Here is a 26,866-nt window from a genome sequence, read left to right as displayed (position 1 = left end):
GATGAGATTCTTTAGGAAAAATGAAGACAAGCCTCTGTTGATTTGGAGATATTAAGCTGGAAACAGAAGTACTGACTAATTTCTTAACGTCCTTTCTATCATTTTGATTTCAGAAAAAACAAGTCAATTACTTTATAAATTCATTAATTTTTTCCAAATAGAAGTAAATAGGAGGAATAGCTGTCCTCAAAACTATGTAAAACTAATAAAAGACAATTTTCCACTTCTATGCATTTTCTCCCCAGTGCTGGTAAGAGTACAGCAAATCTTTCGAAAACCCGATAAAACTTACGAGATGCAAATTAGGTCCTTGTCTTCCATAATTAGTCTTTCTAAAGGTAGAAAGTTAGAGTATGTTTCCAATTAAAAGCACTGATTAAGCTTATTTAAATATTACCTATATAATTTTAGGGGAAAGGGGCTATCTGTAGCTATGATGTAAATTTGGTTTGACAGAATATATATGCTTTTACATTGGACATAAGGACTAATAATCTTACAAAGAGATATAACTAGTAGAAAAATAAATCTAAGTTTTATTAATCTGTTGGAATGATGAAATATATGCTATTGACCCACAAAACAAAACATGCTTTCAAAAACTTCTGAAACAATTTTTGAAATTTATTTCTAAAAGTCACAGAGACAAAACTTTAAAAGCGACACATTTATACTAAGGATACATGCGTGAGCAAAAAAAATAAGAAGGGAATACAAAAATGAACATAGTAAAATTTTAATGAATACAGTATTCTGGATACAAGTAGAATACCACTACATTAAGAACTGTATTTACCTCAAAAGTCTATGGTAGTATGGATTGAGATAAACCAGGTTTAGGATAGTCACTTCACTATTCACATTTTAATCAGTGCTGACTAGAAGCCAAAGCAACTTATTTTAGGCTAAGATTTTCAATTAAATTATAGAATGAATCTTCTATTTAATAAACATGTTTTAAGGTGATCTGTACTCATTTAAAGGCAGCTGGGGCAAGTCAAACCACAGAGAGCCCTTACAAAGACTAAGCACCAAATGACAAATTGTTTGTGGCTTTTGTTTGGGGCCACCTTACGTTTTATTTTGTTTAAATGTGTTTTCCATTAACATTTACATACAAATTCTTTCAGGCAAAAGATTTTAACATGGAACTTTCTGCTTAGAGATCTTGCCAACTGTTACTTACAATAGTTTTTAAGCAATGAAGACTTCAGAACAATCCCAAGCTGATACTTAATTGGTTACAACTGTAAGATGCAGAACTTTTTAAGTACAGGTATTTTGGTCCCTGAAATTCAGTAGGGCCAAATGCATTAACTGGAAGTAACATTTGTTTAAAAAAAAAAAAAAAAAGAAAAAAAGTCTTACTCAAAGATGATAATGAATAAAATAACTATTTAGGCTCCAATACACAATCTTTCTAAATTTCCACCCTGTAAGAAATGATTATAATGTCTTTCAGGCTTGCTATATGCCCCAGAGAATCAAAAGAAACCAACAAGGAATTTAACATTTCAACAAGCTAGGAAATATTTACTGTAAGCATATAGTGAAATTCTGGAAGACATACTATCATACTTTGAGAAAACGCTATTAACAGGTAAGCATGTGTTGAAGGCAGTTTATAAATGAAACATTACAAATCTTATGTTTATGCATACAACTTATAAAATAGAAAAAATGTGCTATTTTTCCCAATAGTATAGCATCACACTAACACTATATAGTTGAGAGCTCTGTACACACGTCCACACCTCCACAGCAGCATATGCCTCTTAGACATTCTCCATTTGTTACCCAACGTATGCTAACCATGGTTTCACAGATTTGTACCAGTTTGAGCAGGCTAAGACAATCATTCTGCCTTAACTATGAAGTAAAGTTAACCAGTTTCAGGGAACGAAAAGTTTCATAATTAGTAAAGAAACATATTAAACCTCTATAACAGGATGGAAAACGCTTCTAAGGACATGATATAATCCTAACAGGAGGACGGATTATGCCCCTAGATATACTGGATATACAAAAAGTTAGGAGCCTGGAGAAATACATTAAGCTATATGGGACCTAAATGATCATCAAATTAGTAATAACTGCTAGAAACTCAAATGTGAATTATTGGTATTTTTCTAGTACAACGTCATCCAGTTTACTGTTTAGGACTACTTAAAGCCTTTCTGCCACTATGTGTTTGCTGTTAGTGCAAATTAATGTCAAAACAATAGGGAGCAGTCTGAATCACATGAAAGTCTTGAAAAAATTAGAATGATTGTATATCTAACCTTATCTTTGTATTCTGAAAATACTGCTATAAAAATCAATTATTTTCCGAGTTTCTTAGATCTTGTACCATCTTAGATAATTCAAGTTAAACATGGTTGCCTGCAAATTCTTTACTAGAGGAAGTAAAAGCAAAGTACATTTTGGTTATGTTTTGCCACTGGTTTCCTCTTGCATGTGCTTAACAAATGAGAGCACTATTCTGGGCATTAATTGTGCTACTTTAACATAACTGAACATGAGAAAAACTGGTAGCTCAAATTTTGACAAGTGATTTTTTTTTTTTTGGTGGCAGACTTATTTAAAAATGAAAACAACAACAACAAAAAGCCCACATAAAATCTAAAATAAGATGGGCACTTTGACACCTCATACTAGGAACTTAAGTCCACCAAAAAAACTTAGACATGGAAAGCCGATTCTGAAAAACCTAATATCTAATCTTTTTCTTATTCACTTTGGCTGTTTTTTAATGAAGACTTGTGGTAAAATGACCTCAAAGATAACTCCCTCTAAGTCACATAGGGCATTTTTTGTCAGTGCTTTGTAATAGAAATATACTTTATAAAGATTTTTAACTTGAATGTTTTCAAAGACTTTAAGACATTTTTTTAAAGCTCTACTCCAAGTTTTCAGCTCTTTAATTTTTTTTAAAATATAATTTGGGTATCCAACAAAGAGGACATACCTGGGCTAAGCCACTTTAATAACCTTACAGGATAGTGGAATTCAGATAGAGATCATTTCCTGAACATGGTTGACCTTTAACAGAATTGATTATTTCCTCACCCAAACAGTTATGCAGGATACTGCCAGATCTCCATTACAAAAATCTTGCCAGTATTTTTAGACAATGGTTTACCATCTGTTTAAAAACCTTATACCACCAGAGGCAAAGCACATAAAACTGAAAGTAAGTAAACTTGTTTCTAGTCTATCTAAATAAACTCTTATAAAATCCTGTGGAAAAATTAATGCATAAAAAGTAATTTCCTTATCATCTGATCTGTCAGCCAAAAAGTAATTATTAATTCTCTGTAAAACAGGAAACTCAATCATAAAATGTCTACCTGTTTAAATTAAAATGCCAATCTTGAAGTCTTTTAACACCATGACATAAAAAAAAAGTTTCAAATTCAAGATGATGCTTGAAATGAAAGCTATGGTTCGAACATTTGTTTATAGTACGAGACTAAAATCGTGTCACTGCAAAATTCCCGGTGGCTTTTGGCACTGACATTAAAAGATTTTAGTCTTTTGGTCACTTGAAGCTGCTACTAAATACAATAAGCCTTTAAAAAAAAAGGAAAAAAGACAGTGAGGAACTGAAAGATAGTTAACTACCTCATATACAAGCAAAGCATAGTCTGAAATAAACGATCATTTTCTGCTAGGAATCTGAAGATGTAAGAATAGTTTCCCACCATTTTGAGGATGGGAAACTTCCTTTTTGAGGATCCTCTAATCAGAAATAATTCCTTTAATTTACTGTGAGTGGTATTGCCTGGCAGCAGCTTCAATTTCCTAGGCTAGTCTTCAATCCAAGTAATTAGGTAATCTCACAAGGAATAATCATACATGGCAATGGGGTAAAAAAGCAGGGCAGTTCTTCCATGCACAAACATTTCAGGAGAAAAACCATCAATTTTAAAGATAACCATCAGGTTTCAGGTATCCTAGCACACTCTAAACCCTAAGTTTTGCTTTACACCATTGGTGACTAAAATTAACAATATGTTTTGCAGTGAAGTTTTTTTTTATGTTTTCTTTTTTTTTGCCTGCAACTATATATACATTGCAAAACTATTCTGCATCACATGATTTAAAATGAAATAAATATAAAAATGAACCACACAATCAACACATAACTTTAATACTCCACATTATTTATCTTGATCATAATGGTGGTAACCTCCTTGTCAACAATCTTGTGAGTTAAGGAGTTGATTCTCATTCTCATATCCATCAGGCAGATATGCTCTCCTCAGTTGGTCTGACTTGGGTATGGAGCCTCCATTCTTCACATGGCGAGACAGGAAAGCACGGACTGCTGGGTGATCAGCCTTCTCAAGTGGGATGTTGGCTTCCAGGCACATTTTCACAAAGTCCTGGATAACACTGACTTTCTCTGTTTGCGCAGTACTGTTGCACTGAAGCGATGCAGTTAGAGGCCTCTGCTTCTTTCTCACATTCTGCTCTTCAAATTCTGCCTTCCTCTTGGTATGAGTCTTTGACTTGAGGTGGTCACTAATGGCAGACTTGCGAACGTGATTCAGAACCACATTGCAAGAAGTGCAGAAGAGTTTTCCTCCATCTTCGTGCAGCTCACCTCCAAACTCAGTGACTCGATCCAGGGGAGTCACGTACAAAGCAGTCTTAGAACGGTTTCGAGCAGGTGGTGCTGTCACTACAAATCTTTCCATTCTGACTTTGAATAGGGTTCTTTCAAGACAAGAGAAACAGAGTGTTATAACAACACTTCATGAGTGAAGGAATAATAAAAAGGTAGGTATAAACATTTTAAGATTAAAGGCTTCAGAAAACTTAATTCCAATTAATAGACTGTATGTCTATTAAGTCTTAACTTACCTGAGATACGTTAAGTGAAGGCAAAACCAGAGCAAGTTACTAGTAACAACTAGGTCCATTCCTTGATTATGATGAAATTCAAATAAATTCAAAGTATGAAAAAACTATCCCAGATGTCACTATCCTTTAGAAAAACCTAACTACAGGTCAACATTTATGGTATTAATCTCATCCAATTCAGATATGTGTTCAAGTTTAAAAGAACTTCTTTCCCTTCACAGCTCTGGGGCAACAGATTTTAGGAAAACAACTGCAAGGAACTGTGTACAAAGTTTGTTCAAACAGGTGGGCCACTAAACTGGCATAATTCTATATGAAGTTGAATATAATTTCCCAAATTGTTCTGAGAAGAAAGAAAGTAAAAACCAAGAAAGAACACAGGCCAAATGCAATTAAAAGTAGGAACAATGATGTTAAATTTTAAAGTCAAAATACAGAGCTCAAAGTAAGTCATTTTTTTTAATGCATATATACCTCTACTAAGATACCTTTCCAAAAGGTGATAGACAAGCTATGCAAAGTGCCTTATCTAACACTTTTTTTTCACTAAAGAATAATATTTACATTTGCTAATATTTATTTCACTTATTTAACTATTAAGTTAGACCAAAACTAAGAACACAGTATCTTGTACATGACAGATGCTCAATCACAATTTGTTGATATGGAATAAGTGATTATCTTCACTATTTTTCCAAATATTTAACTCAGAAGCAGCTTAATAATTTCTCAGTTGAACCCCAAAACAAATTTTTGTGATCATTGCCAAAATTGTAAGGTTATGGGCACTGAAAACTTGAGATAACAGAAGTTGTAAGTGATAACCATTTGTTCCCTGAGGCCATGCCATTGGATTAAGCTCTTACATTAACCTAGATATAAGAAATTGAAATGAATTTGATAGAATTCAAGATGGAATTCTGTTCTGTATAAATACATTAGAGAAAAATTCCCAGGTATGCTCTGAAGAACTGTACTTTATAAGTGTAATCAGAAACAATGGAGTATTCCGTTAATCTATGCTACAGAATTCATAGCTAGTTACCATGAAATCTCTCTCAAAAGAATTTATGTATTAGACACCTGTGGACATAACCTCAGAGAAGAAGTCAACATTCCAAAGAAATTTTGGAAAGTATGATCAAGTTTAGGTTTTAATAGGTTTAATTCTTTTTTTTCCCATTAAAAATGTGTTTAACGCAAGGCTCCCGTGTCAAATACTATTTAGGTTATAGGTTTTCAATGGCAGGTAAGACAATTCCTGCTTACTAAACAGTGAATTACCATTACACATATTTGTACTTTAAGTTAATGGTATGTGTTTTATAATCATATAGCAAGTCAGTCCCAATTATAATTAATGGTTCTAAGCTATTTATGAAAAACATTACATATTTGTGCCCAGTAATGCTTAAATCATTCTATGTGAAAAGTCTTCTGTCTTTGGATTTCATACTCTAAAACAATTAACATGTTCCTTATTCTTTGAAGCATAAAACGCGCAATCACTTGTGCTAATATGAAAGGCCTATACATTCCAAAATCTTTTAAGTTTTAAAGTATATTTGTGTTACTGCAGAGGTAAATATCCACCCAGTAGAGGATGCTCGAGTTTACAGAACCGAAGAACCAAAGTGTTTTCCATAGAAGTAAAGATATTTTAAACGAGGAAGTTACAAAGTTAAGAGCAGGAACTGGCCAACAAAAGAAGCAAATCATTTACTAGATAAAAATAAAACTCAACAGAAGTTTTCAAGTTTAAATGTTTACCAGATTAGTTTCCAGTTTTTTTCGTCTTGATACCTAGAAGCGAAGGGTCTCCAGAGCAAAACCAAAGACGCATGAAATCCTGGCACTTTCAGTTTGTTCAAACCCGGAGATGCCTTCAAATCAGTTTTTCAACAAGTGGTGGTGTGGAAATAGTTTCTGGGCTTGCACCCTATTTTCCCTGAGGTGCTGGGAAGTCATGCCTTTACTGTAAAACACGAAAAACAAATGGAAAGAAAAAATGGGGGAGGGGGAAGGAAAAAGGGTGGATGAAAAAACGAACAAGAACGTCCACCACAACCACCACGCAGGTGTGCTTAAAATCACCCTAAGTCCACACCACAAATTCGGATCCCAACGTTTACTCCAACTCTCCTCATCTCAGTCCCTCCACAGTGGTGCGCCCGGATCTGCACCTCCCCGGGCGCCCAAGCCCCAGGGTTCGGGAGGAGGGAAAGGCGGGGCTCGCGACGCGCCCGGCGTCTAGACTCCCTCCTCCCGCGCGGAGCCCAGCACGCCGCCGCCCCACCGCCCCTGCCCGCTAGCTGGGCAGGGCTGAGTCCCAGCTGCCGGCCGTGGGCCCGGGAACTCGACAGCCGAGTTGGCGGCAGTCTCAAGGGAGGAGGCAGCAGGCGCCTGGCGGAGGCGACCGCTGTCAGGCTTCCCGTCCCCTCCCTCTTCCTACCGCCGACAACAGCGCCCCGGCCCCGCCCCCGGCTCCCGCTTCGGGCCGGAAGGCCCCGGGCCCAAAGCCCGCACCAACGGTCGGGCCCACCCTCGGCCTCCCTAGCTCCTTGGTACCGTAGGATCGGGGCCGCCTTGAGGGGAAATGGACGATACGCGGCCGGAAAGAAAAGGAAGAGGAAGAAAAGGAGGTGCAATGGTGTGAAGGAGGAGGACCAGTCGCCACCGCCGCCACCGCCGTCGCCGTTGCCCGATCGAGCCCCGCAGCGGCCGCCGTGTCCCCCGCCGAGCCCAGTCCTCCTGCGCCGCCTATGGGAGAGCTCGTAGGCGGTACCCAGTAACCGCCGAGCAACATTGACCAACGGACCGCGGACCTATCAAACAGACGGCTGAGTTGGCCAATAGTAGTGGAAGGGCGGACATGTGCATGATTGGCATCTAGAGTTCTCCAATGAAAACTGGGGGCGTGGGTGGGCGGAGCCGGAAGTAGAGCCAGCGGAGAGGCCCCTGTCCGGCTGGGGAGGAGGGAAGGGGGAGGGAACTAGAGGAGGAGGAGGAGGTTAGCCGAGGCAGCTACAGCGGCGGGGGCGCAGGGGCTGGTACGCGCTGGGCGGCGAGAGCCTCATGGCGGAGGAAGAGAGCGATCAAGAGGCCGAACGCCTTGGAGAAGAGCTCGTGGCCATTGTGGAGTCCCCTCCAGGCCCTCCCGGGCTTAGAGCTGCGGGCGAAGGCAGAGGCGGCGCTGGCGGCGGCAGCTGCCGTGGCGGCGGCGTCGGGATCAGCAGTCGGGATTACTGCCGACGCTTCTGTCAGGTGAGGCGCCCGTCGGCCGCCAGGACTTGTCAGCCAGGTCCTGGGCCTCCCTGCTTTTCCTGGTCTTCCAGTCCCCGAATTTGGGCTGTGTCCAGCGCTCGCGCCACCAGCCCAACAAGGAGCGTGAGGGTGAAGCTCCCCCCTCCACCTATCCGGCTTGGGGTGGGGGGCGGGGAGCGGGACGGGGATGACCTGCGCAGGTTTAGGGTTGCTGAGAAAGTGAGAGTTTGTCGGGGGTGGAGGGGCTGGAGAGGAGGGCCAGCTGGCAGGAAAGCTCTGTACTGACAAGCCTCCCCTGCCCCAAACAGACCCCTTTCTGCCCGAGGGTCCCGCCTTTCTTGTGTTTCCTACCCGGTTTCTTGTCACCTCATTTGGAATCTCTGGCAACATTTCCTGCCTTCCCTTCTCCGCCCCTTGCCCCCGTATTCTCCCCTTTTCCGGAGATGGGAGGCTTGCCATCTCTCTACCGCCCCCTCTTCTGTCATCGCCACCCCTCCCCCTCTGCTAGGGTCTCCTGTCATCTCTTCGCGAGACCCCGCTGGGCCGGTTCTCCAGTTGGTTTAGGCGCTGACCCACCGTGACTTAGTTACTTTTCTGGGAGGTGGGGTTAAGGCAGTGGGATTGTCATCTTTCCTTTTCCCCTTTCCCCGATACACGCAAGCTCTTTTCTAATTAACTGCTAATAGAGAAAGTAGCTTTCCTGAAACTATTGCTCCAGTTACATCACCACCAACCCCCTTCCTTTAAATTATAGTGTATTTATTTAGCTTGTTAAAAAAAAAAGGAAAGTGTCTGAATAGTGACAGTAAATTATTTACTTGGTTGACTGCCACTAAAATTTGATGTAGTTTAGAATGTTTGACCATAATCAAATATTAAAGCACCAAAGTACTTGTGTAGGGGTAAAATTTGTGTTATCTACATTCACATCTACATATATTTATAGTTTAAACATTTTGTTCTCTTTCACAACACTCTTACTTTGAAAACTCTTTTGGAAAAAAAATTTAACTCCTCCTTTTCCACCCCATTCCTTTATTTGTTTATTATCTTGGCTATATAGCGTTCAAGTCATGGCTCTACTACTTCTAGCTGTGTTACCTTGAACAAATTACTTCACCTCTTTGTGCCTTAGTTTCTTTCCTCTTATGTCAAATAGGGATAGTAATTAAAGGAATGAATATGTAAAGGGTTTGGATCCTTTACCTATTAATTAAAGTAAGCCATTAATTTCATTCCGGTTAACAAATAGGAAATAAAGTTAAGCAGAAGTGGGCATAATGTTTGCTGAAATTTGATTTTATGTATTTCCAAGTATTGAAAGAAAAAGGCTGGGGTTGACATATTCAGGTAAGTTTTTAATACTTTAAACTGTTTTTTGATTTCATCCCCCCTTCCCCCAATAGATAAGTTGGTTTGACAGTGGAAATTGTCTTGGTGTAAAGGGTATGTCAATTTTCTTTGGCATTGCTCTCTATTTAGTGACTTTATTAAAAATTTTTTTGTTGGTATTGGCATTCAGGATTTAGAGGTTCAGTGTCTTTACAGAGCTTGTCTTCTATGTTTTATATCTAGAAACCGTGTTATCAGTAGACTTTGTATCTACAGGAGTTTTAAACTTCTGAAAAATTAGGTTACAGTTGCTCTTTTTAATATAGTCATAGGCAGAAAGTCTTTTTATCTTTTTCTGTATTTTGCTTGTATATCATTAATGAGCAACTTGGCTTTGGTTACATTTAGCTTTGTAAATTTACCTGAACAGATAACCCTTACTTTCTGTAGAATGCGAAATTTAATTTGAGGGCCACAACATTTTTGGAGAACTCTTAATTACTCTTATTCTGTTTCTTGAAATCAACTTTAAGAACAAATGAATAAATTTAGTTTGTGAAATGCAGTGTCCGAATAGTGACAGTAAATTATTTTAAGAACAAATGAAGTTGACTGTTTTATAAAACTCCACTACCTCCTAAAATATCCAAGGAAGCAAAACTAAACAGGATGAACTTAATGAACTTTTATTTTATATTGCTAAATTATGAGTGTTACGTTGATATACTTTCATGTTACCAACTTTTACCTGAACCCTTATAACATATTTTATAATACTCTAGATTACCAAACGATCTCTTCTTAGAGTTCTTGTCTGGTTCCACATTGTAGGTGAGCTTTGTGAAGTCCTTTTTTGTATTAAAACTTAGATGGAATAAAAGATTACCTGTATTAAGTTGAATTTTACCGACTGATTAACAAAATTCTAGTATAGTAATTCTGTTTTATTTGCCAGTGAGGGAAGCAGTAGATTATATAATCTAATTCCTAAAGATTGTTTCTTTTTAAACGTTTGGTTTCCTAATGTTCGCTGAGGGTAACTTGCCTTCATTAGTAAATGACTTAATTGTGAGTAATCCATAAAATGGATAATATGCACTTGGGTTGGTGACAGTTAACTAAATATATGAATTATACACAGAGCCTTGTGAAGTTGAGAAGAAAGGCTCCAATTTATCTTCCTCCTTTTAGAGAGAAATATGAATCAAAATTTCTTGGCAGTTAGTTGTGTGGGTGAAGGGAGAGGAAGGAACACTTCTTTTCAAAAATGGTTCTGTGTCTTTTACCACAGGGAAAAGTAAAAAGGAATTGCATTTTGCTGCTATTTCACTTATAGATAATATAAGTGAAAAATTATGCATGTACTCAGTGTATTTGATGATATACTTTTCTATTTAAGAAACAATACAAGCATAGTAATTAAAAATCTCAAACTAAGGGCTTAGGCTACAGCTTTTTTGAGATGATGGATTTGGGAGATTGAATGTATTCATTTCCAGTTACATTGAATAATGTTAGACTAACTGCCCCATCATATCCTCCCTTTGCTCTTATTAGTGGACTCTCAACAATTGCTTAAATAGAATTGGCACTTAGCTGATATTTAATTTCAGGATGAAAGGAAGAGGAATGTAATTTTTATTGAGGACCTACTAACTCTTAAGGCCTTCAGATAGGTCTTGTTATGCAAGTTACATAGTTGAAATTGAGGCCTGAACAAGTTAATTTGTCAGGTGAAGAAGCTGGGATTTTGGATCCAGCCTTCAATTTCTCCTGAACAACAGATTGAAATTACAGATGAATCCTCAAATAATTATAAAGTGATTTTTTTTTTCTTTGTCAAGTTGTACAAAGGAGAAAAAAAAAGGTTACTGAAAGAACTCAGGGAATCATGGAAGAAAAATTTAAAAAGTGCTCTTTCATTATGCCACAGTATAAAAAATATTCCAAGAAACAGTTAATTATTATTTCTCTGACTTGTTAGGGGCTGTGAACATTTCCCCAATTCCTGAAGTTTGTGGTAATTCAACTTAATTTTGTTACTAGATATATTGAAATATTTTTTATCATAAATTGTAAATTAAGCAAGTAAAGGTACCTTCTTAGTTCAGTGCCAGAGTGAATATAATGAATGATAAATAATTATTTCTGGAAGCATTTTGATTTGTTGACTAAAATAGATTTTAAAATTATTTTTTATTACAGTGGGGTTAAGTAGCCATCCCACGAGGATGTCAGGAGTATAGAGAGAATGAACATGAAGTGCTCAGTACTATACCTAGCACATAGATAGGCTTAAATAGATAGAAGCTATTAATATTTCTTTCATGTGAAATCCTCTGAAGGTTTAAGAGGGACATTAGAGATAACCTAATCTGTAGGTCACTTTGAGTTTGTATACCACAATCAGCTTTAGAGAGAATTTAGAAATGTTACAATTCTAAAATTCTTTTATTTACTAGAAAAGCCAAATGTTCCTGATGAAGCACTAAATGATTTGCAAAAACAACTACATTTTTTTTTCAGATTTTATTTCCTGTAGGGACATTGGGCAGTGTCGGGAGATATTTTTGATTGTCTTAATTGGGGCGTTGCTGCTGGCATCTAGTACGTAGAGGCCAGAGATGTTGTTGAACACCCTGCAATGCACAGGGCAGCCCTAACAACAAAGAATTGTCTGGTCCAAAATATCAATAGTACCAAAGTTGAGAAACCCTGCTATAATCTTACTTTGGAACCCTTAGTGGATACTTTATGTCTTAAAAAAAGTCTTTAATGATCCTCAGATAATTTTAAGCAGCTACTGGGTACCCGGCACTTTAATAGATAAAGAGATAATCTAACAGAAAAAGGGTTCGCTTCATAGTTTTATAGAATACATGCTAATGCCTCTTACTTTAGAGAAATTAAAATTTGTTTTAGGAAAATACAAGTTTTATCTCTTAGTCTTGGTATAAAATTTACATAATATTTATAGTTTCTTGAGCAGTTTCTTAGGGTATAATAATATGTTTTTACTAGTCTTGGAATTAATTGGAACTATTTTTTGATTTGCTATTACTTTTTATATGTGTTTTACATGTACTTGGTTTAATGAGTCATATAAAACTTAAATATGAGGAATTGAATTTTGCTGCTAGTAGAGACCTGACTTAAACAGCTCAAAACAATAGTACACATTTCTCACATGAAAAGTCTTGAATGGATAGTTTAGGGATGATATGGTAGCTTTATCATCATTTTACCATCATTCACTCTTTCTTATCAGTCATCCTTATCTTCCTATCTCAAGTTGGCCTCATGACCCAAAATAATTGCTGAAGTTCCAGCCATCACATCTGAGTTCCATGTAGCAGGGACAGGGTGTCTCTGGGGTAAGCCAAAAACATCTTGCCCTAAGTTCTACTCAGTAACTTCCATTTCCATCTTGTTAGCTATTCTCATCTGAAAAGAATGTTAGGATTTGGGGGTTTTTTTGTTTTTGTTTTTTTTTGTATTTTTTTCCCTGATAAGACACATGTCTATGATTCTATTAATAAGGAAGGAAGAAAACAAGAAGATATTTTAGAGGCAATTGTTGTTTGTTTGTTTGTGTTTTTATTTTGTTTTTGATTTTCTATTTTGCCACTGGTTATAATTTTATTATATAATATAGTATTTTTTAAATAGCAGTCATTCCTTGTCCCTTTTCTTCCCTGCATCTTCCCCAGAGGCAATTACTTGCAGCTCTCTTAGCAAGTATGATATTTATCTCCATGTTATTTATTATAATTATTATATTATATTCCTTATATAATATTCCTTATTATAATTATTATAATAAGGAAAAACAGAACAAAATGAACCCTAGATCTTGTTGGCTGTGTTTGGAGAGCTAATGCTTTGTTGTTATTTATGCTTTTTTTATGTTGACTTTCAGAATTGAATAATGCTAATTGTTCATAATGACATTATTTGTAATACCAAATTATTGAAAACCTTTAGGCCAAAGTTAGGGGAATTGTTACATATAATGGAACCCTATCTTCTCCTAACAGTCGTGTATTTAAAGAATATTTATTCATATGGGAAACTGTTAGTGGTATAATAATGACTGAAAAGACACAGATGACAGGTGATTTCACTTTTGTAAATAAAAAAGACTGAAAACAAATATACCAAATCGTTAACAGTGGATAATTTATTAGTGATATGTTTATAGCTAAATTTTTTTCTTTGCATTTATATTTTCTTGATTAAACCTACTATCTTTATAAACATAGGAAATATAAAAAACACATTTTATTTTTTTCTCTCCCTATTTCACAGATTGCTTATTTTCTGTGAATAAATGCAAGAATATTTTGAGCATGATGAAATTTTAACTCCTTGTTTCTCAAAAATAAGTGAAATGCTTTTTTTTTTTTTTTTAATGAGTTGGTTAAGTGAACTTATGAAGGTCATTTTAGGTTAACCAATGAGATCCTGAACTTATGTAACTTCTTTATACACAGCCTTGCATTAAAATATATGTTCATTACTGCTTTCTAATAAGCACTCATGACATTGGCTTAAAGAAATTTCTCAATTTTTATAGATAAGATGGTAGAACAAAATATTTTTAAATGAAGTTCATTGCTTTAAAATTTTTAGTGATACCATTATTTTGCAGTTCTGCCAAAGAGAAGGCACCAATTGTACTGTTATTGTTGGCACAGAATCTTTTTGATTTCCTTGCCAAAATGTGGTAAACTATACCTTAGCATTTACAAACAAAAGCAAAAAAGAAAAGTTTAAATTAAATTTAAGAAAGCTATGGTAAAATGTGTGTCTGGTGAGGTATTTGAAAAAATAAAACATGATCAATAAAATATGGTCAATTAATATGCCATTTAAAATGTATATTAACATATAATGGATGGACTTCCCTCGTGGTGCAGTGGTTAAGAATCCGCCTGCCAATGCAGGGGACATGGGTTCGAGCCCTGGTCTGGGAAGATCCCACATGCTGTGGAGCAACTAAGCCTGTGCGCCACAACTACTGAGCCTGTGCTCTAGAGCCCGTGTGCTACAACTACTGAGCCCGCATGCCACAGCTACTGAGCCTGCGCTCTAGAGCCCGTGCGCTACAACTACTGGGCCCGTGTGCCACAACTACTGAAGGATGCACCCCTATAGCCCATGCTCCACAACAAGAGAAGCCACCACAAGGAGAAGCCCGCGCACCACACGAAGCGTAGCCCCCACTCGCCACAACTAGAGAAAGCCTGCACACAGCAACGAAAACCCAACACAGCCAAAAATAAAAAAATAAATTTATATTAAAAAATGTAATGGAAAGGCTATTAGGCCATTTAAGATCTAATGTAATTTATTTAACTAAATATTAATTCTAGTTATGCTGTAAATACAGCAGTACCTAGTCTGTTTTGGAGAGCATTTTTAAGGTTTGTAATTTCGAATGAATCTAATACAAGGTAATCTTCAGCTTTCATGTAATATATATCACATTTATTTTTTAGCTCCTTATTTCTCTGACAGGTCAGTTCATCATTTCAGCAGTACACTCTATTCAGTTTGGGTCTGCTCTCTAGGATGAGACCCAGTCAGCATCACCTGGTTAGAGCTATGGTGGAACACTTGGTGGCAACTACATGAGAGGAGGTCAATCTGTATAAAGTGCTACATAAGATCCTAAAGTTCAGTACATTGACACTCTTGTACCAACCTTTTAATACCCTAAGTTCTCCAAAGCAGCCATGAATGTGAAAATAGCTGAAAGGCTTTCCATTTAAACAGTAGAAAAAAGAGTCCTTGATGTTAGGGTTGACGCTTGTTTATAGTGTTGGCCCTCCATATTTGCAGGTTCTGCAGCCCCGAGTTCAACCAACCGGACATGAAAAAATATTGGGGGAAAAAGTTCCAGAAAGTTCCAAAAAAAAAACACTTGAATTTGCTGCACACCGGCAACTATTTATGTAGCATTTACATAGTATTAGGTATTTAAGTAGTCTAGAGATGATTTAAAGTATACGGGAGGATATGTGTAGATTCAAATACCACATCATTTTATATGAGAGACTTGAGCACCTGTAGATTTTGATATCTGTGGGTGGGGGTAGGGGTTGGGGGGTGGTTCTGGAGCCAGTCTCCCAGATCCTGACGAATGACTGTATAAGGCACTGGGCATATAGTGATAAAGAGGCATTGTCTCTGTTTTTGTATGTAGGTATAACTTTGATAAGTTCTATGAAGAAAAGGTATAATACTATAAAATGCAGGCTAATAAAAGGCATTCTTGGGCAAGTTGAACTTGGCTGAGATTCTTTGGTTTAGTTTGAACTTGTTGAATTTAAGGTGCGTATCCTCACTGAAGAAGAGATCTTAAAGATGGCTAGATTTACATAATCCAGAGCTCAGAAGTGAGATCTGGTCAATCGTAGTTGTGTGGATGGTATTTGAAGCCGTGTGTGTGAATGAGCTCACATAAGGAGATAATATAGAGTGAGTAAAGAAGAGGACTTAGAGGTGAAGCTTCAGAAACTCCATAGTTAAATGGCCTGGTAGAAGAGGTTGAGTCTTCAAATGAAGTCTGAGAAGGATTAAAGAGCTTGGAGAAAACCAGGGAACTATGGTGTCACAGAAGACAAGAAAAGAGAATATTTCAGGATGGAGTGAATAGTAACTGGCATCAAAAGCTAATGAGATCCAACCATTGAATTAACGTGCAGGTCTTTGGTGACTTTAAGCAGAGCTGTTTTGATGTAACGATGGGAACAGGAGTCAGACTGGAGTAGTTATTCAGAGTTGAGTGATATACTGTAATTTATCAGTTAATTAACTTTGAGAAAGAAGGGGATATCCTCATTTTCTGGCTACATTTGTGGTAAAAGAGAGAAGTGAAAGGAGAAGGAGAAATTAGAAAAGTAGTTGTATCAGTAGATATTAATAGATAAGTGTACAACATTGTTCTGTGTACCTTGAAAATATGTATACACATATGATACCCCAATAAAACATGTACACAATTTATTAATATATAGTTCTATAACTAGAGTTTACTAAAATTAACCCATATCTGTTTTGGTTACCCTAAAGTTGAAATGTTCTAAATATTCGCTGATCACTGTTGCCAATGATTTGATATGTGTGTGTTATATTTTTAGTATCTGGAAGATTTATTTATTTTATTGGAGTGCTATGTATATAACTTATAATATTTTGAGTGTTTTCCATGTGTCAGGTACTGTGATAAGTCTTTTACCTATTCTGTCTCATTTAATCCACTGTCCCACAGGGTATGTGCCATTATTCTCATTTTACAGATCAGGAAACTTAAGGCCAAGAGAGGTTAAATGGTTTGATTAAGTCAGGTTGGAATCCTGGCCCATCTGTCAAGAGCCCGTGTACTTAACCATTCCAACATACACATATATTGTATCTAGGAATATGCATTTGGTATCTGTTACAGCATCTGCATATGTATTGATATGTACTACAGCATACTTAAGCAATTATTGACTGAGTAAAAGTAGTGATTTAAAAAGACTCAAGGCAGCAGAAACTAAAGATGTTCATGAATGTAAAAGAGAGAAAAAAAATCGAACTTAAGCTATCAGAGGTTCCCTGTAAGAAGTGATTCTCAACCTTTTTTATTTTTTCCCCCAACTTACCTGAGTGGGATATGCTTTGCTCTGAAGCAGTGGTTCACTATAATGGTTATTTTTTAAATGCAAGAGTTATGATGATTACAGACCTGCTACTTTATGTTATTACCTTGTGTTTTGAAGGCTGGAGGGTATGGAATATATTTTAGATGTTTTTCTTAATGATTAAAATTTTAAAGTTTGTTTCTCCATATTATTTAAGATTCAACCTTGAATATCTTGAAATCTTACTAACCCAGAGCACAGTGGATGTACATATTTAGACTTTATTATCTATCCTTTACTATGTTTTGAAAGCTTTTGCCAAAGATCTTTCAGATTATAGAACTTGTTAGTAAAGTTTAAGATTTATATTCCATGCTCATGAGGGTATGATGAAATGGATATCTCATTTTCAAATGGTGGGAGCAGAAATCACCACAACCTTTCTGAACCATAATTCATCAAAGTATATTAGAAACTTTAAAAATAATTTGTACTTTTTGACTTATAGCATTAATTTCTGAGGAAATGTAAATTTGGATTAAAGTGCTTCATCATAGCATTAATTGTAATTAATGAAAGGAATGAGTTGAAAATGGAAAAGCAACCAGAACATCTAAAACAGTTGAACATTTTTCAACCCTCATAAACTAAAATATTATTCAACCTTAAAAAATTATGTCCTCAATGATTATAAATGATCTAGGAAAATAAAGTACAATGACAAAAATATTAGGTGGAAAAATTTGTTTGTAGCAGGATTATACAGTTCGAATATAGGCTGGTCCATTCTCACCGTATTTTAGAGGGGGAAAGTGCTGTAAAGAAAAATCAAATGAGCTATTTCACTAGAAACAGGATTTCTTGATGATAATCCGTAGGGGCCATTCGTGTACTTCAGGAAGTCTGTGAACGCTGAAATTATTTGCAAAAAAAAAGTTGTATTTACATTTCCTTGGTGAGCCAGTCTAAGGTTTTTTGTTTGTTTTTATCACATTCTCTTAAGAATTTCAAAACTTGCTAAACAAACACAGACCACAATCATCCAAACACACCAACAGGTTATGAACCTTTGCTGTAAGCCATTGTGATACAAGCAGCACTGCCTACTTTTGCAAATAAAACTTTATTGGGGTTTGCCCTTTCACTTCTGTATTTTCTATGGCTGCTTTCATGATATAGCAGGGTTAAGTAGTTGAGATGGAGAATGTATGGCCCATAAGCTGCTTTCTGGCCCTTTCAAAATAAAGTGTGTCAGCTCATGTCCTACTTTCTTATTTATTCTTTTCAACAACCCTGTGAGATAGATACTATTTTTATCTTCATTTTAGATGAGATGCAGAGAGGTTAAACAGCTAACCCCAAGTCACACAGCTAGAAAAGAGAAATTACCAAGATGTTAATAGTGGTGATATATGGGCAGAAAATGATGGATGATTTTTTTAAGTATCCAGATTCACTATAGTGAGTGTACATAACATAATCAAGAGGGGAGAAAGTTGTGAAAATAAATTAGATAGAACTGAGTTATGAGAATCTTAAAAGTCATTCATCCTTTTTTATTATTTTGATTTGCTACATTTCATCCTGTGTTTGTAAAGAGCAGATATGCTATTTCTGCTTCTCTTTATGGGACTTAACTCTTATGCAGTCCTTTCTTGATGTTTTTGAAAAAAATAAATTCTTCTGTTATTCTGTTGATAGTTTCTTAAAAATTCTTTATTAACTGAAGCCATTTTGTCCTTTAACTTTTTTTTATTATTGTTGTTCAAATTTTATTATTTTGAATTACTAGTTAGCCTTTTTTAGTTGAAGTATAGTTGGTTTACAGTGTTGTGCCAATCTCTGCTTACAGCAAAGTGACTTAGTTTTACCATATACACATTTTTTTTAATATTCTTTTTAAAATATTGCTTTGCATTATGGTTTATCCCAGGAGATTGGATATGGTTCTCTGTGCTATACAGTAGGACCTTGTTGTTTGTCCATTCTAAATGTAATAGTTGGCATCTACCAACCCCAAATTCCCAGTCCATCCCTCTCCCTTCCCCCTTCCCCTTGGCAGCTACAAGTCTGATCTCTATGTCTGTGAGTCTGTTTTTGTTTTGTAAATAGTTTCATTTGTGCCATATTTTAGATTCCACATATATTGCCCTTTAACTCTTTTTTTAAATTAATTAATTTTTAAATTTTTGGCTGCATTGGGTCTTCGTTGCTGTGCGTGGGCTTTCTCTAGTTGCGGCGAGTGGGGGCTACTCTTCGTTGTGGTACACGGGCTTCTCATTGCGGTGGCTTCTCTTGTAGCGGAACACGGGCTCTAGGCGTGGGAGCTTCAGTAGCTGTGGCACGTGGGCTCAGTAGTTGTGGCTCGCGGGCTCTAGAGAGCGGGCTCAGTAGTTGTGGTGCACTGGCTTAGTTGCTCCGCGGCATGTGGGATCTTCCCAGACCAGGGCTTGAACCCGTGTGCCTGACATTGGCCGGCGGATTCTTAACCACTGCATCGCCAGGGAAGTCGCCCTTTAACTCTTGAGATTCTTTATTCTCTCTTTTATATTTTGAATTTAACTTCAACAACTATTAATTGCTCATAACTTAATAGGTGGTCATAAAATGCTGCATATGTGCCTATCTGACAATGTATACGTAACTTACTTTTTCTTAATGTCAGTCAATTGAATTATCCTTAATTATCTTAGGCATAGATCTAGATACATAAAAGTGTTGTAGAAGATACTCCTGAAAGAAAACATTGGCTGTGTACTATGTGGAAAGCTTCATCCTAATGATTACAGGGGATTTAGGGAGGAAAAGGTCACAACCCCTTCCCTCAAGGAACTGAATCATCTAATAAGGGAGAAAAAGCATATCTGACTACTGTAACTGCTGTTACAACCTTGGTCCAAGCTACAGTTGTCTTTCTCCTGGACAATTTTGTCTCCCAGCTTTTAGTTTTTCTCAGTTTTTTCTCCACACAGCCAAAGTGATCCTTTTAAAGACATGAGTGAGGTCTCTTCTAAACCTTCCATGCTTTTCTATCTCAGGGTCAAAGCCAGAATTCTTACCGTGGACTGCAGGGCTTCGTGATCCAGCCCCTGTCTAGCTCTTTGACTTGTCCCCTATTACTCTTGTGTCTACTACTTACCTTCAGCTACCCTAGTGTTTTTGCCCCCTCCTTCGACTTGAATAACTATTCTCCTGCCACTTGGCCTTTGCTTTGTCTGTCAGAAACACTTCATTTGGGTCAAATGAATTGTTTCCCATTATCAAGTTCACAAAGAGAAATTAAAAACTAGAGTCCCATAGAGGTTAGGATATGAAATTCTTGCCTTCCTGGAATATTGCGTAATCAAAGACAGAGTGTGCCTGTCTGGTTAGGGTTGGGGGGTTTTCAGGAGCTATAGCTTGGTCGTGCTCCTCTGACTGGGAGTGGCTTCTTTCACACCTCAAAAGGAAAATTATTTAGCCTCCAATCTTACTTTTTAAAGAATCCGGAAGGTCAGTGGGCAAACACTTAATATTTTAACCAGCCAACACCCATTAAATTTAGAAACACTAGTAATTCCTTGAATTTAGTACATAATACAGTTGACTCACATCACTTTCGCCAGTAGGATTTAGTGATATCACTAAAGATGGATATTAGAGGAAAGATGGGTGCACAAAAAACAGGGTAACAAGTCAGTTTTGGTTTCAACTTTACCAGGGTGCCAGTCAGTTATGGCAACTGCCAGTGTCTATAACTTGTAAAGTTGTACTGGGAAAATTCATCAAGTGGTTGTGCCACTGTGTGCTTATGATATTTTTCTGAGGGGTGGAAGCACTTTACCTGAACGTTTCTACTTCCTTGAAAGCTGTGTCTGAATTTCTGTCTTGCAGAGTTTATAAATTTCCATGGATTATAGCCACAGGCACCAAGGTCATACTTGATGTCTCTTCCTTTAGATTTCCTTTATATTAAAAGCTTTTACGGGCTTCCCTGGTGGCGCAGTGGTTGAGAGTCCGCCTGCCGATGCAGGGGACACAGGTTCGTGCCCCGGTCTGGGAGGATCCCACATGCTGTGGAGCGGCTGGGCCCGTGAACCATGTCCGCTGAGCCTGCGCGTCTGGAGCCTGTGCTCTGCAACGGGAGAGGCCGCAGCGGTGAGAGGCCCGCGTACCGCAAAAAAAAAAAAAAAAAAAAAGCTTTTACTTTCCATTTTTTCTGTGTTGTCCTGGTACTCCTTTGCTACAGTGAGTATAGATTCTGTTTAGTGGCACCAATTTCTGTACTGCCTCTTGTAAAGAGTGTATCACTTACTTGCAGTGTGTAAAGCTCAAAGTATAATCTCTACAAGGCCCCACAAGGCTCCAGCCTTGCAGTTTCCATAGCTCTAGTGTCCTGCTCTTGTCTCTGGACTCCTCCGTCCCCAACCTGTGCCAAGACATTTTTAGCCCTGTGCTACCTTGGCTTTTGCCACTTCCCCTGAAATTCTTAGGCCTATTGAGCTAAAATCATAAAAGCACTCCTCTTGTGCCCCATATTTGTATTATTTGGATAATAACCATAAATGGGTACCTGAAAGGAAGCTACTTTTAATGTTTCTGATGTCTGCACTCATAGGAGCCCAGTAAAGACAGTACCTCTTCAGCTACTTGCTTCTCTAGACCTTTTCTTTATTCTGCTTTTAACTGTTATAGGCCTTGCATAATTTGTTCTACCTCATTGGCAGTGTAAACATTCCTTTTTGTCACGTTCCTTTCAGCAATAATAGGATATGCCATTTCAGATAAACATAGTTGGTTTCTGTTTTTGTTTATATTTTAGCCTATTCTTAAGTTGGCCCCTCTTGTCTTCCTTTCCCTTTCTCTTTGCTTTTGGGCTTAGGTTTTATTATTCTTCAATTATGTCTTCTAAGATCTGCCATAATGTCAGAGATGAAAGTCAAGGAATTCTGAGTTTATCAAAAAGCATTTATTATCAAACAGATTTTTCCCACTCTCTTCTCCCAGGTTTAAGGAAGTCTTACCAGCTCAACATAAAACCTAGGTCTGACCTGTTATTTTGTTTTTCTTCAGTTTTGCTTTTCCTTGTCCACTCCCTGAGGCCTAACTTTGAGTTCCTGGGGCACTTTTCTTTGTGACACCATGCTGTACCATACATTGCCCTCTGTAATAACTAGTAATTTGAAATGCACCTGCAATTCTTCAGGTATTTAAAGGCAATCTCTTAGCTTTTTTTAACCTTTCAAATCTGTACGCAGTCTTCATGGTGTGTTTTTTTTTCACTTTTATTATGTACTTTCTATCTGTTTCTTTAAAATACCATCTTACCATACTTGAATTTCCAGTTCAGTTCACCGAGATTTCCATCCTACAGTTACCTGCTATCCCTCTGTTAGATACCTTTGGAGTCAGTCACCCTTCCTTTCTGATGAGTAGCAACTAAAATACTTTCTGCCCCCATTCCATCTTTAGGAACACATAGTTCTGGTATATATAATTCCTTTGTCTTTTTTCATATCTGACTAGTCTAGCTTCTGAGATTGAACTTACTTTTAAGGAAGTCCCTCTCTTCTTCCATCTTAACATGACCTCCTTTTTTTTATTTACTTTAACTCTTCCACTGTTACTTTAATTGAAAGTTTATCATCTTTTTAAAACAAATTTAACTCTTCTTGAGACTAAGCAAACCTGGTACCTAAAGTTAGTTTTTGAGGCGTAGGCCTTTTAAAAGTTTCCCTTTTGGCTTTGACTTTGTAATAATTCCATTGAGCTTTTCTTCTTCCTCATCCTAGGAAAGTGATTTATGCCCTAAACAATAAAGAACCTTGACCCTTCTTTATCTCTGCACTTAATAAAATCCACTGGACATCTTCACTGAACTCAGATAAAATCTTGACATCTATAGCTTTGATTATTTGTGTACATATCAATCTCAGAAGTTACTAGAGATTATATTATGACAGTGACTCTAGAAGCCTTTGGACAAGTCACATGAATATAAGAGCTGTTCTCTGAGAACAAAATTAAGAGGGACAGAATTAAGTCAGCTGATCTAAGACTAATATTAACAATTTAAAGTCTAGACATTAACACACTAGTGTGCTAAGACCCATATGGAACTTAACCAGCTTTTCAGTTTAATCCTCTGGCTTGTAGTCTTTGTTGAGAAACCAGACAGAAGGAACAAAAAGGATTTCCACCTACTAATATCTAAAAAACCTATATGGCTAATGGACATTTAAAAAATTCAATAATATAATTATTGCCTCAGCCACACCTGTAATACCATCTGTGGCCAGGCTATGCTAATTTTTTTTTTTAATTGAAGTATAGTTGATTTACAATATTGTGTTAATTTCAGATGTGCAGCATAATGATTCATTATTTTTGCAGATTATATTCCATTATAGGTCATTACAAGATAATGGGTATAATTCCTTGTGCTTTATGGTATATTCTGTTGCTTATCTCTTATATATAGCAGCTTGTATCTGTTAATCACACACCCCTAATTTGTCCCTCCCCCCTTCCCATTCCCCTTTGGTAACTACGAGTTTGTTTTCTATATTTGTGAGTCTGTTTCTGTTTTGCATATACATTCATTTGTATTATTTTTTAGATTCCACATATTTCATATAGTATTTGTCTTTCACATATTTCACCAAGCATAATATTCTCTAGGTCCATCCATGTTGCTGCAAATGGCAGTATTTTTTAATTTTTTTGTGGCTGATATTGCATTGTATATATATGCCACATCTTAATTCAGTTATCTCTTGATGGGCACTTGGGTTGCTTCCATGTCTTGGCTATTGTAAATAGTGCTGCTGTGAACATCAGGGCACATGTATCTTCGAATTAATGTTTTTGTGGGCTTTTTTCCACATATATACCCAAAAGTGGAATTGCTAGATCATATGGTATTTCTATTTTTAGTTTTTTAAGGAACCTCCATACTGTTTTCCACAGTAGCTACACCGATTTACATTCCCACCAATAGTGTAGAAGGGTTCCCCTTTCTCCATATCCTCTCCAACATTTGTTATCTGTAGACTCTTTGATGATAGCCATTCTGACAGGTGTGAGGTGATACCTAATTGTGGTTTTGATTTGCATTTCTCTTATAATTAGCGATATTGAGCATCTTTTCATGTGCCTGTTAGCCATCTCTATGTCTTCTTTGGGAAAATGTCTTTTCAGGTCTTCTGCTCATTTTTTGATTGGATTTTTTTTTCTAATTGAGTTGTATGAGCTGTTTGTATATTTTGGATATTAACCCCTTGGTCGCATCATTTGCATATATTTTCTCCCATTCCGTAGGTTTTTTTCCTTTTGTCGATTGTTTCCTTTGCTGTGCAAAAGCTTTTAAGTTTAGGTCCCATTTGTTTATTTTTGCTTTTATTTCTTTTGCCTTAGTGGCCATGCTAAATTGAAGTCAGATTTAGAATTTTGCTTAGCCCATGCTAGTTAAGACATTATCATGTGCACACACATCTGTGGATATCACCAGCTGCAGGCAAAAGAAGATATTTGTTCACCCAACATGTTCATTTGATATTCATATACATTTCCTTATATTTGGGGTTCCCTTGTCTGTGTGCCAATTTTAATGTTTATACAGGGAGCATTTAGTATATTATTCTCTCTAGTGAGTTTGAAATCAAAGAAAAAATTGATGGGTACCAAAACTGATCTAAAGCCTTTAAAATGAGCCTACTACTTACCTTTGGACCTACTTAAGAGAAAAGTTGGGTCTTTAAGTTGATACTCAGGCAGCCACAGGGAGAACTCTGGCCAGCCTCATACCATATGGATGCAACATACTCAAGAAGGGAGATGAGAGTCTTCTGGGAGTGATACTTTTCACTGGTTTTCCACCAATGCTCTTTTTCTGTTCCAGGGTGTTATTTCTGATCTCACATTGTATTTAGTTGTTATTTCTCCTTAGTCTGTTCTATTCTGTAACAGTTCTTCTGTTTTTCCTTTCATGACCTTAACATGTTTGAAGAGTACTGATCAATTTTTTTGGTAGAATATCCTACAGTTTGGGTTTGTTTGATGATTTCTCATGATTGGAATGAGTTTATGAATTTTTGGCAAAAGTACCACAAAAATGCTTTTGTATTTCTTGGGGCTTCATATCAAGAGATTTATGATAATAATATGCTTTATTACTTATTAGTGATATTACCTTGATGGCTTTGTTAAGTTTGTGTCCGTGGGGTTTCTCCACTCTAAAGTTGCTATCTGTTTGTAGTTGATAACCGTCTTGTGGGAGATGCTTTGAAACTGCAAATCCTGCATCCTCAAACTTTTCACCCACTAATATTAGCATTGTTCCATGGATCTTGTCTGCAACATTCATTGCTGTGTACAGTATTTGCCTAATGGTGATTCTCTATTTCTCTCTTTTGTTCTATGTTTATTAATTAGTCTTCTTCTGTGAGGAAGAGCTGTCTCTTACACTTACTGATTAATTTGATTATTTGTAGGGACTCATGGATATTTATCTGGTTTTATGGATTAAAGTCCAATACTACCATCATTTATTTTGTTGCTCAAATTGTTCTAGCTTTAACTGCTCGGAGCACCTTCAGGTTGGCTCCCATGTTCTTATATTCTATCACTGTTTCAGCATTTCATTACTTAGTCCTATCTAGTTATTTTCCCTGTTCCATCCCTGCTGGAGGAGGGCTTGAGCAGCCCAAGTTCCTTGTGCCTGAGGAGCCCCAAGTTCCTCATATTGGAGAATAGTGTTTAGAAACCAAGATTTGGGCCCTAAGTGTGTATGTTGCTACTGAGGTGTCATTGCTCTGTGGCCCTCTCAATGGACAAAGCTAGGAAATTATATATATATATATATATATATATATGTGTGTGTATATATATATATATAGATATATATATAGATATATAGTAGGTATATTACAAATGAATAACCTAATCATACTGAAAGGGGGTGGGGAAAAGGCTAACTTAATGTTTCTTACAATGTTTATTTTAGGTATTTAGAAGATTAACAAATTTATTCAGTGCATAGATTGGCATGTATTATAGGCATTTTTTGAAGCTCTTAGAATGGAAGGTAGTTGTGATGTGGCTAATCACATACGATAATGGCCATGGTTTGTAAATCAGATTTTAAAAGTGGGTGGATTCACTGTAAACAGGTAATGAAATTAACATTAGTGAACAGCTCCACTGACACCTGTGAAGTGTTTGATATAAATAATGAAAGTTGATGCCAGTGGGAGGTTTCAGGTAGGAAAATGACAGGGATGTGAATGGCCAGCTAATGGAAGTAAAGTCATGTGTGATAACTATGTTAATGATCTAGTCTATTGTTACCTGGATTTAGAAATCAAGAGGATTGTTTGCTCAGTGACAAACTAGTGTTTGGTAGTCTTCATTGTTACATTAGAAAAAAGGAGAATTCAGTTAAGAAACAGATAATCATATTTTAGTCAATCACTTTATATGACATTTTAGGGGTTCCTAGACTGCTACGTTTGTATTATTTTTATACATTTGTGTATTAGGCAGCTCTGGCTGCCATAACAAATATCACAGACTTGGCAGCTTAAACAATAGAAATTTATTTTCTCAGTTCTTGAGGCTAGAAGTCTGAGATCAGGGTGCCAGCATGGTTGAGTTCTGGCAAAGATGCTCTTCCTGGCTTGCAGGCTGCTGCCTTCTCTCTGTGGCCTCACCATCGCCTTCCCTCAGTGCATGCATGTAGAGGGACAGAAAGATCTCTCCTCTCTTCCTCTTGTTATAAGGCCACCAATACT

At 37.0% G+C, this 26,866-nt stretch overlaps 2 protein-coding genes across 4 annotated transcripts in view; one reads left to right on the top strand and one right to left on the bottom strand.

Annotated features, from left to right (window-relative positions):
* Window positions 1-571: 571 nt before the first annotated feature.
* On the bottom strand, window positions 572-7,627 carry CGGBP1 (CGG triplet repeat binding protein 1). Of its 2 annotated transcripts, none has more exons than XM_082654775.1 (3): window positions 7,438-7,627; window positions 6,640-6,844; window positions 572-4,722 (listed from the first exon to the last, which is right to left on the bottom strand). In XM_082654775.1, exon 3 carries the CDS (start codon window positions 4,701-4,703, stop codon window positions 4,200-4,202), a length of 504 nt encoding a protein of 167 aa, XP_082510901.1. In that variant the 5' UTR covers window positions 4,704-4,722; window positions 6,640-6,844; window positions 7,438-7,627; the 3' UTR covers window positions 572-4,199. The 2 variants fall into 2 exon arrangements, with proteins under 2 accessions (XP_082510901.1, XP_082510902.1); XM_082654776.1 differs by having other exon boundaries at window positions 6,673-6,844.
* Window positions 7,628-7,896: 269 nt separating this feature from the next.
* The window catches only part of ZNF654 (zinc finger protein 654), a gene marked incomplete at its 3' end in the record, with an annotated part of 94,156 nt that continues 75,186 nt past the window's right edge, over window positions 7,897-26,866 (top strand). For both annotated transcript variants that reach the window (XM_082655627.1, XM_082655626.1), the window contains exon 1: window positions 7,897-8,133. In XM_082655627.1, the coding sequence (XP_082511753.1) occupies window positions 7,945-8,133 (189 nt within the window). In that variant the 5' untranslated portion in view covers window positions 7,897-7,944. The remainder of the gene's footprint in view (window positions 8,134-26,866) is intronic.

Source organism: Grampus griseus, assembly GCF_964374135.1.
Source record: "Grampus griseus genome assembly, chromosome: 5".
Taxonomy (NCBI): domain Eukaryota; kingdom Metazoa; phylum Chordata; class Mammalia; order Artiodactyla; family Delphinidae; genus Grampus; species Grampus griseus.
This window is presented reverse-complemented; position numbering and strand designations above follow the sequence as displayed.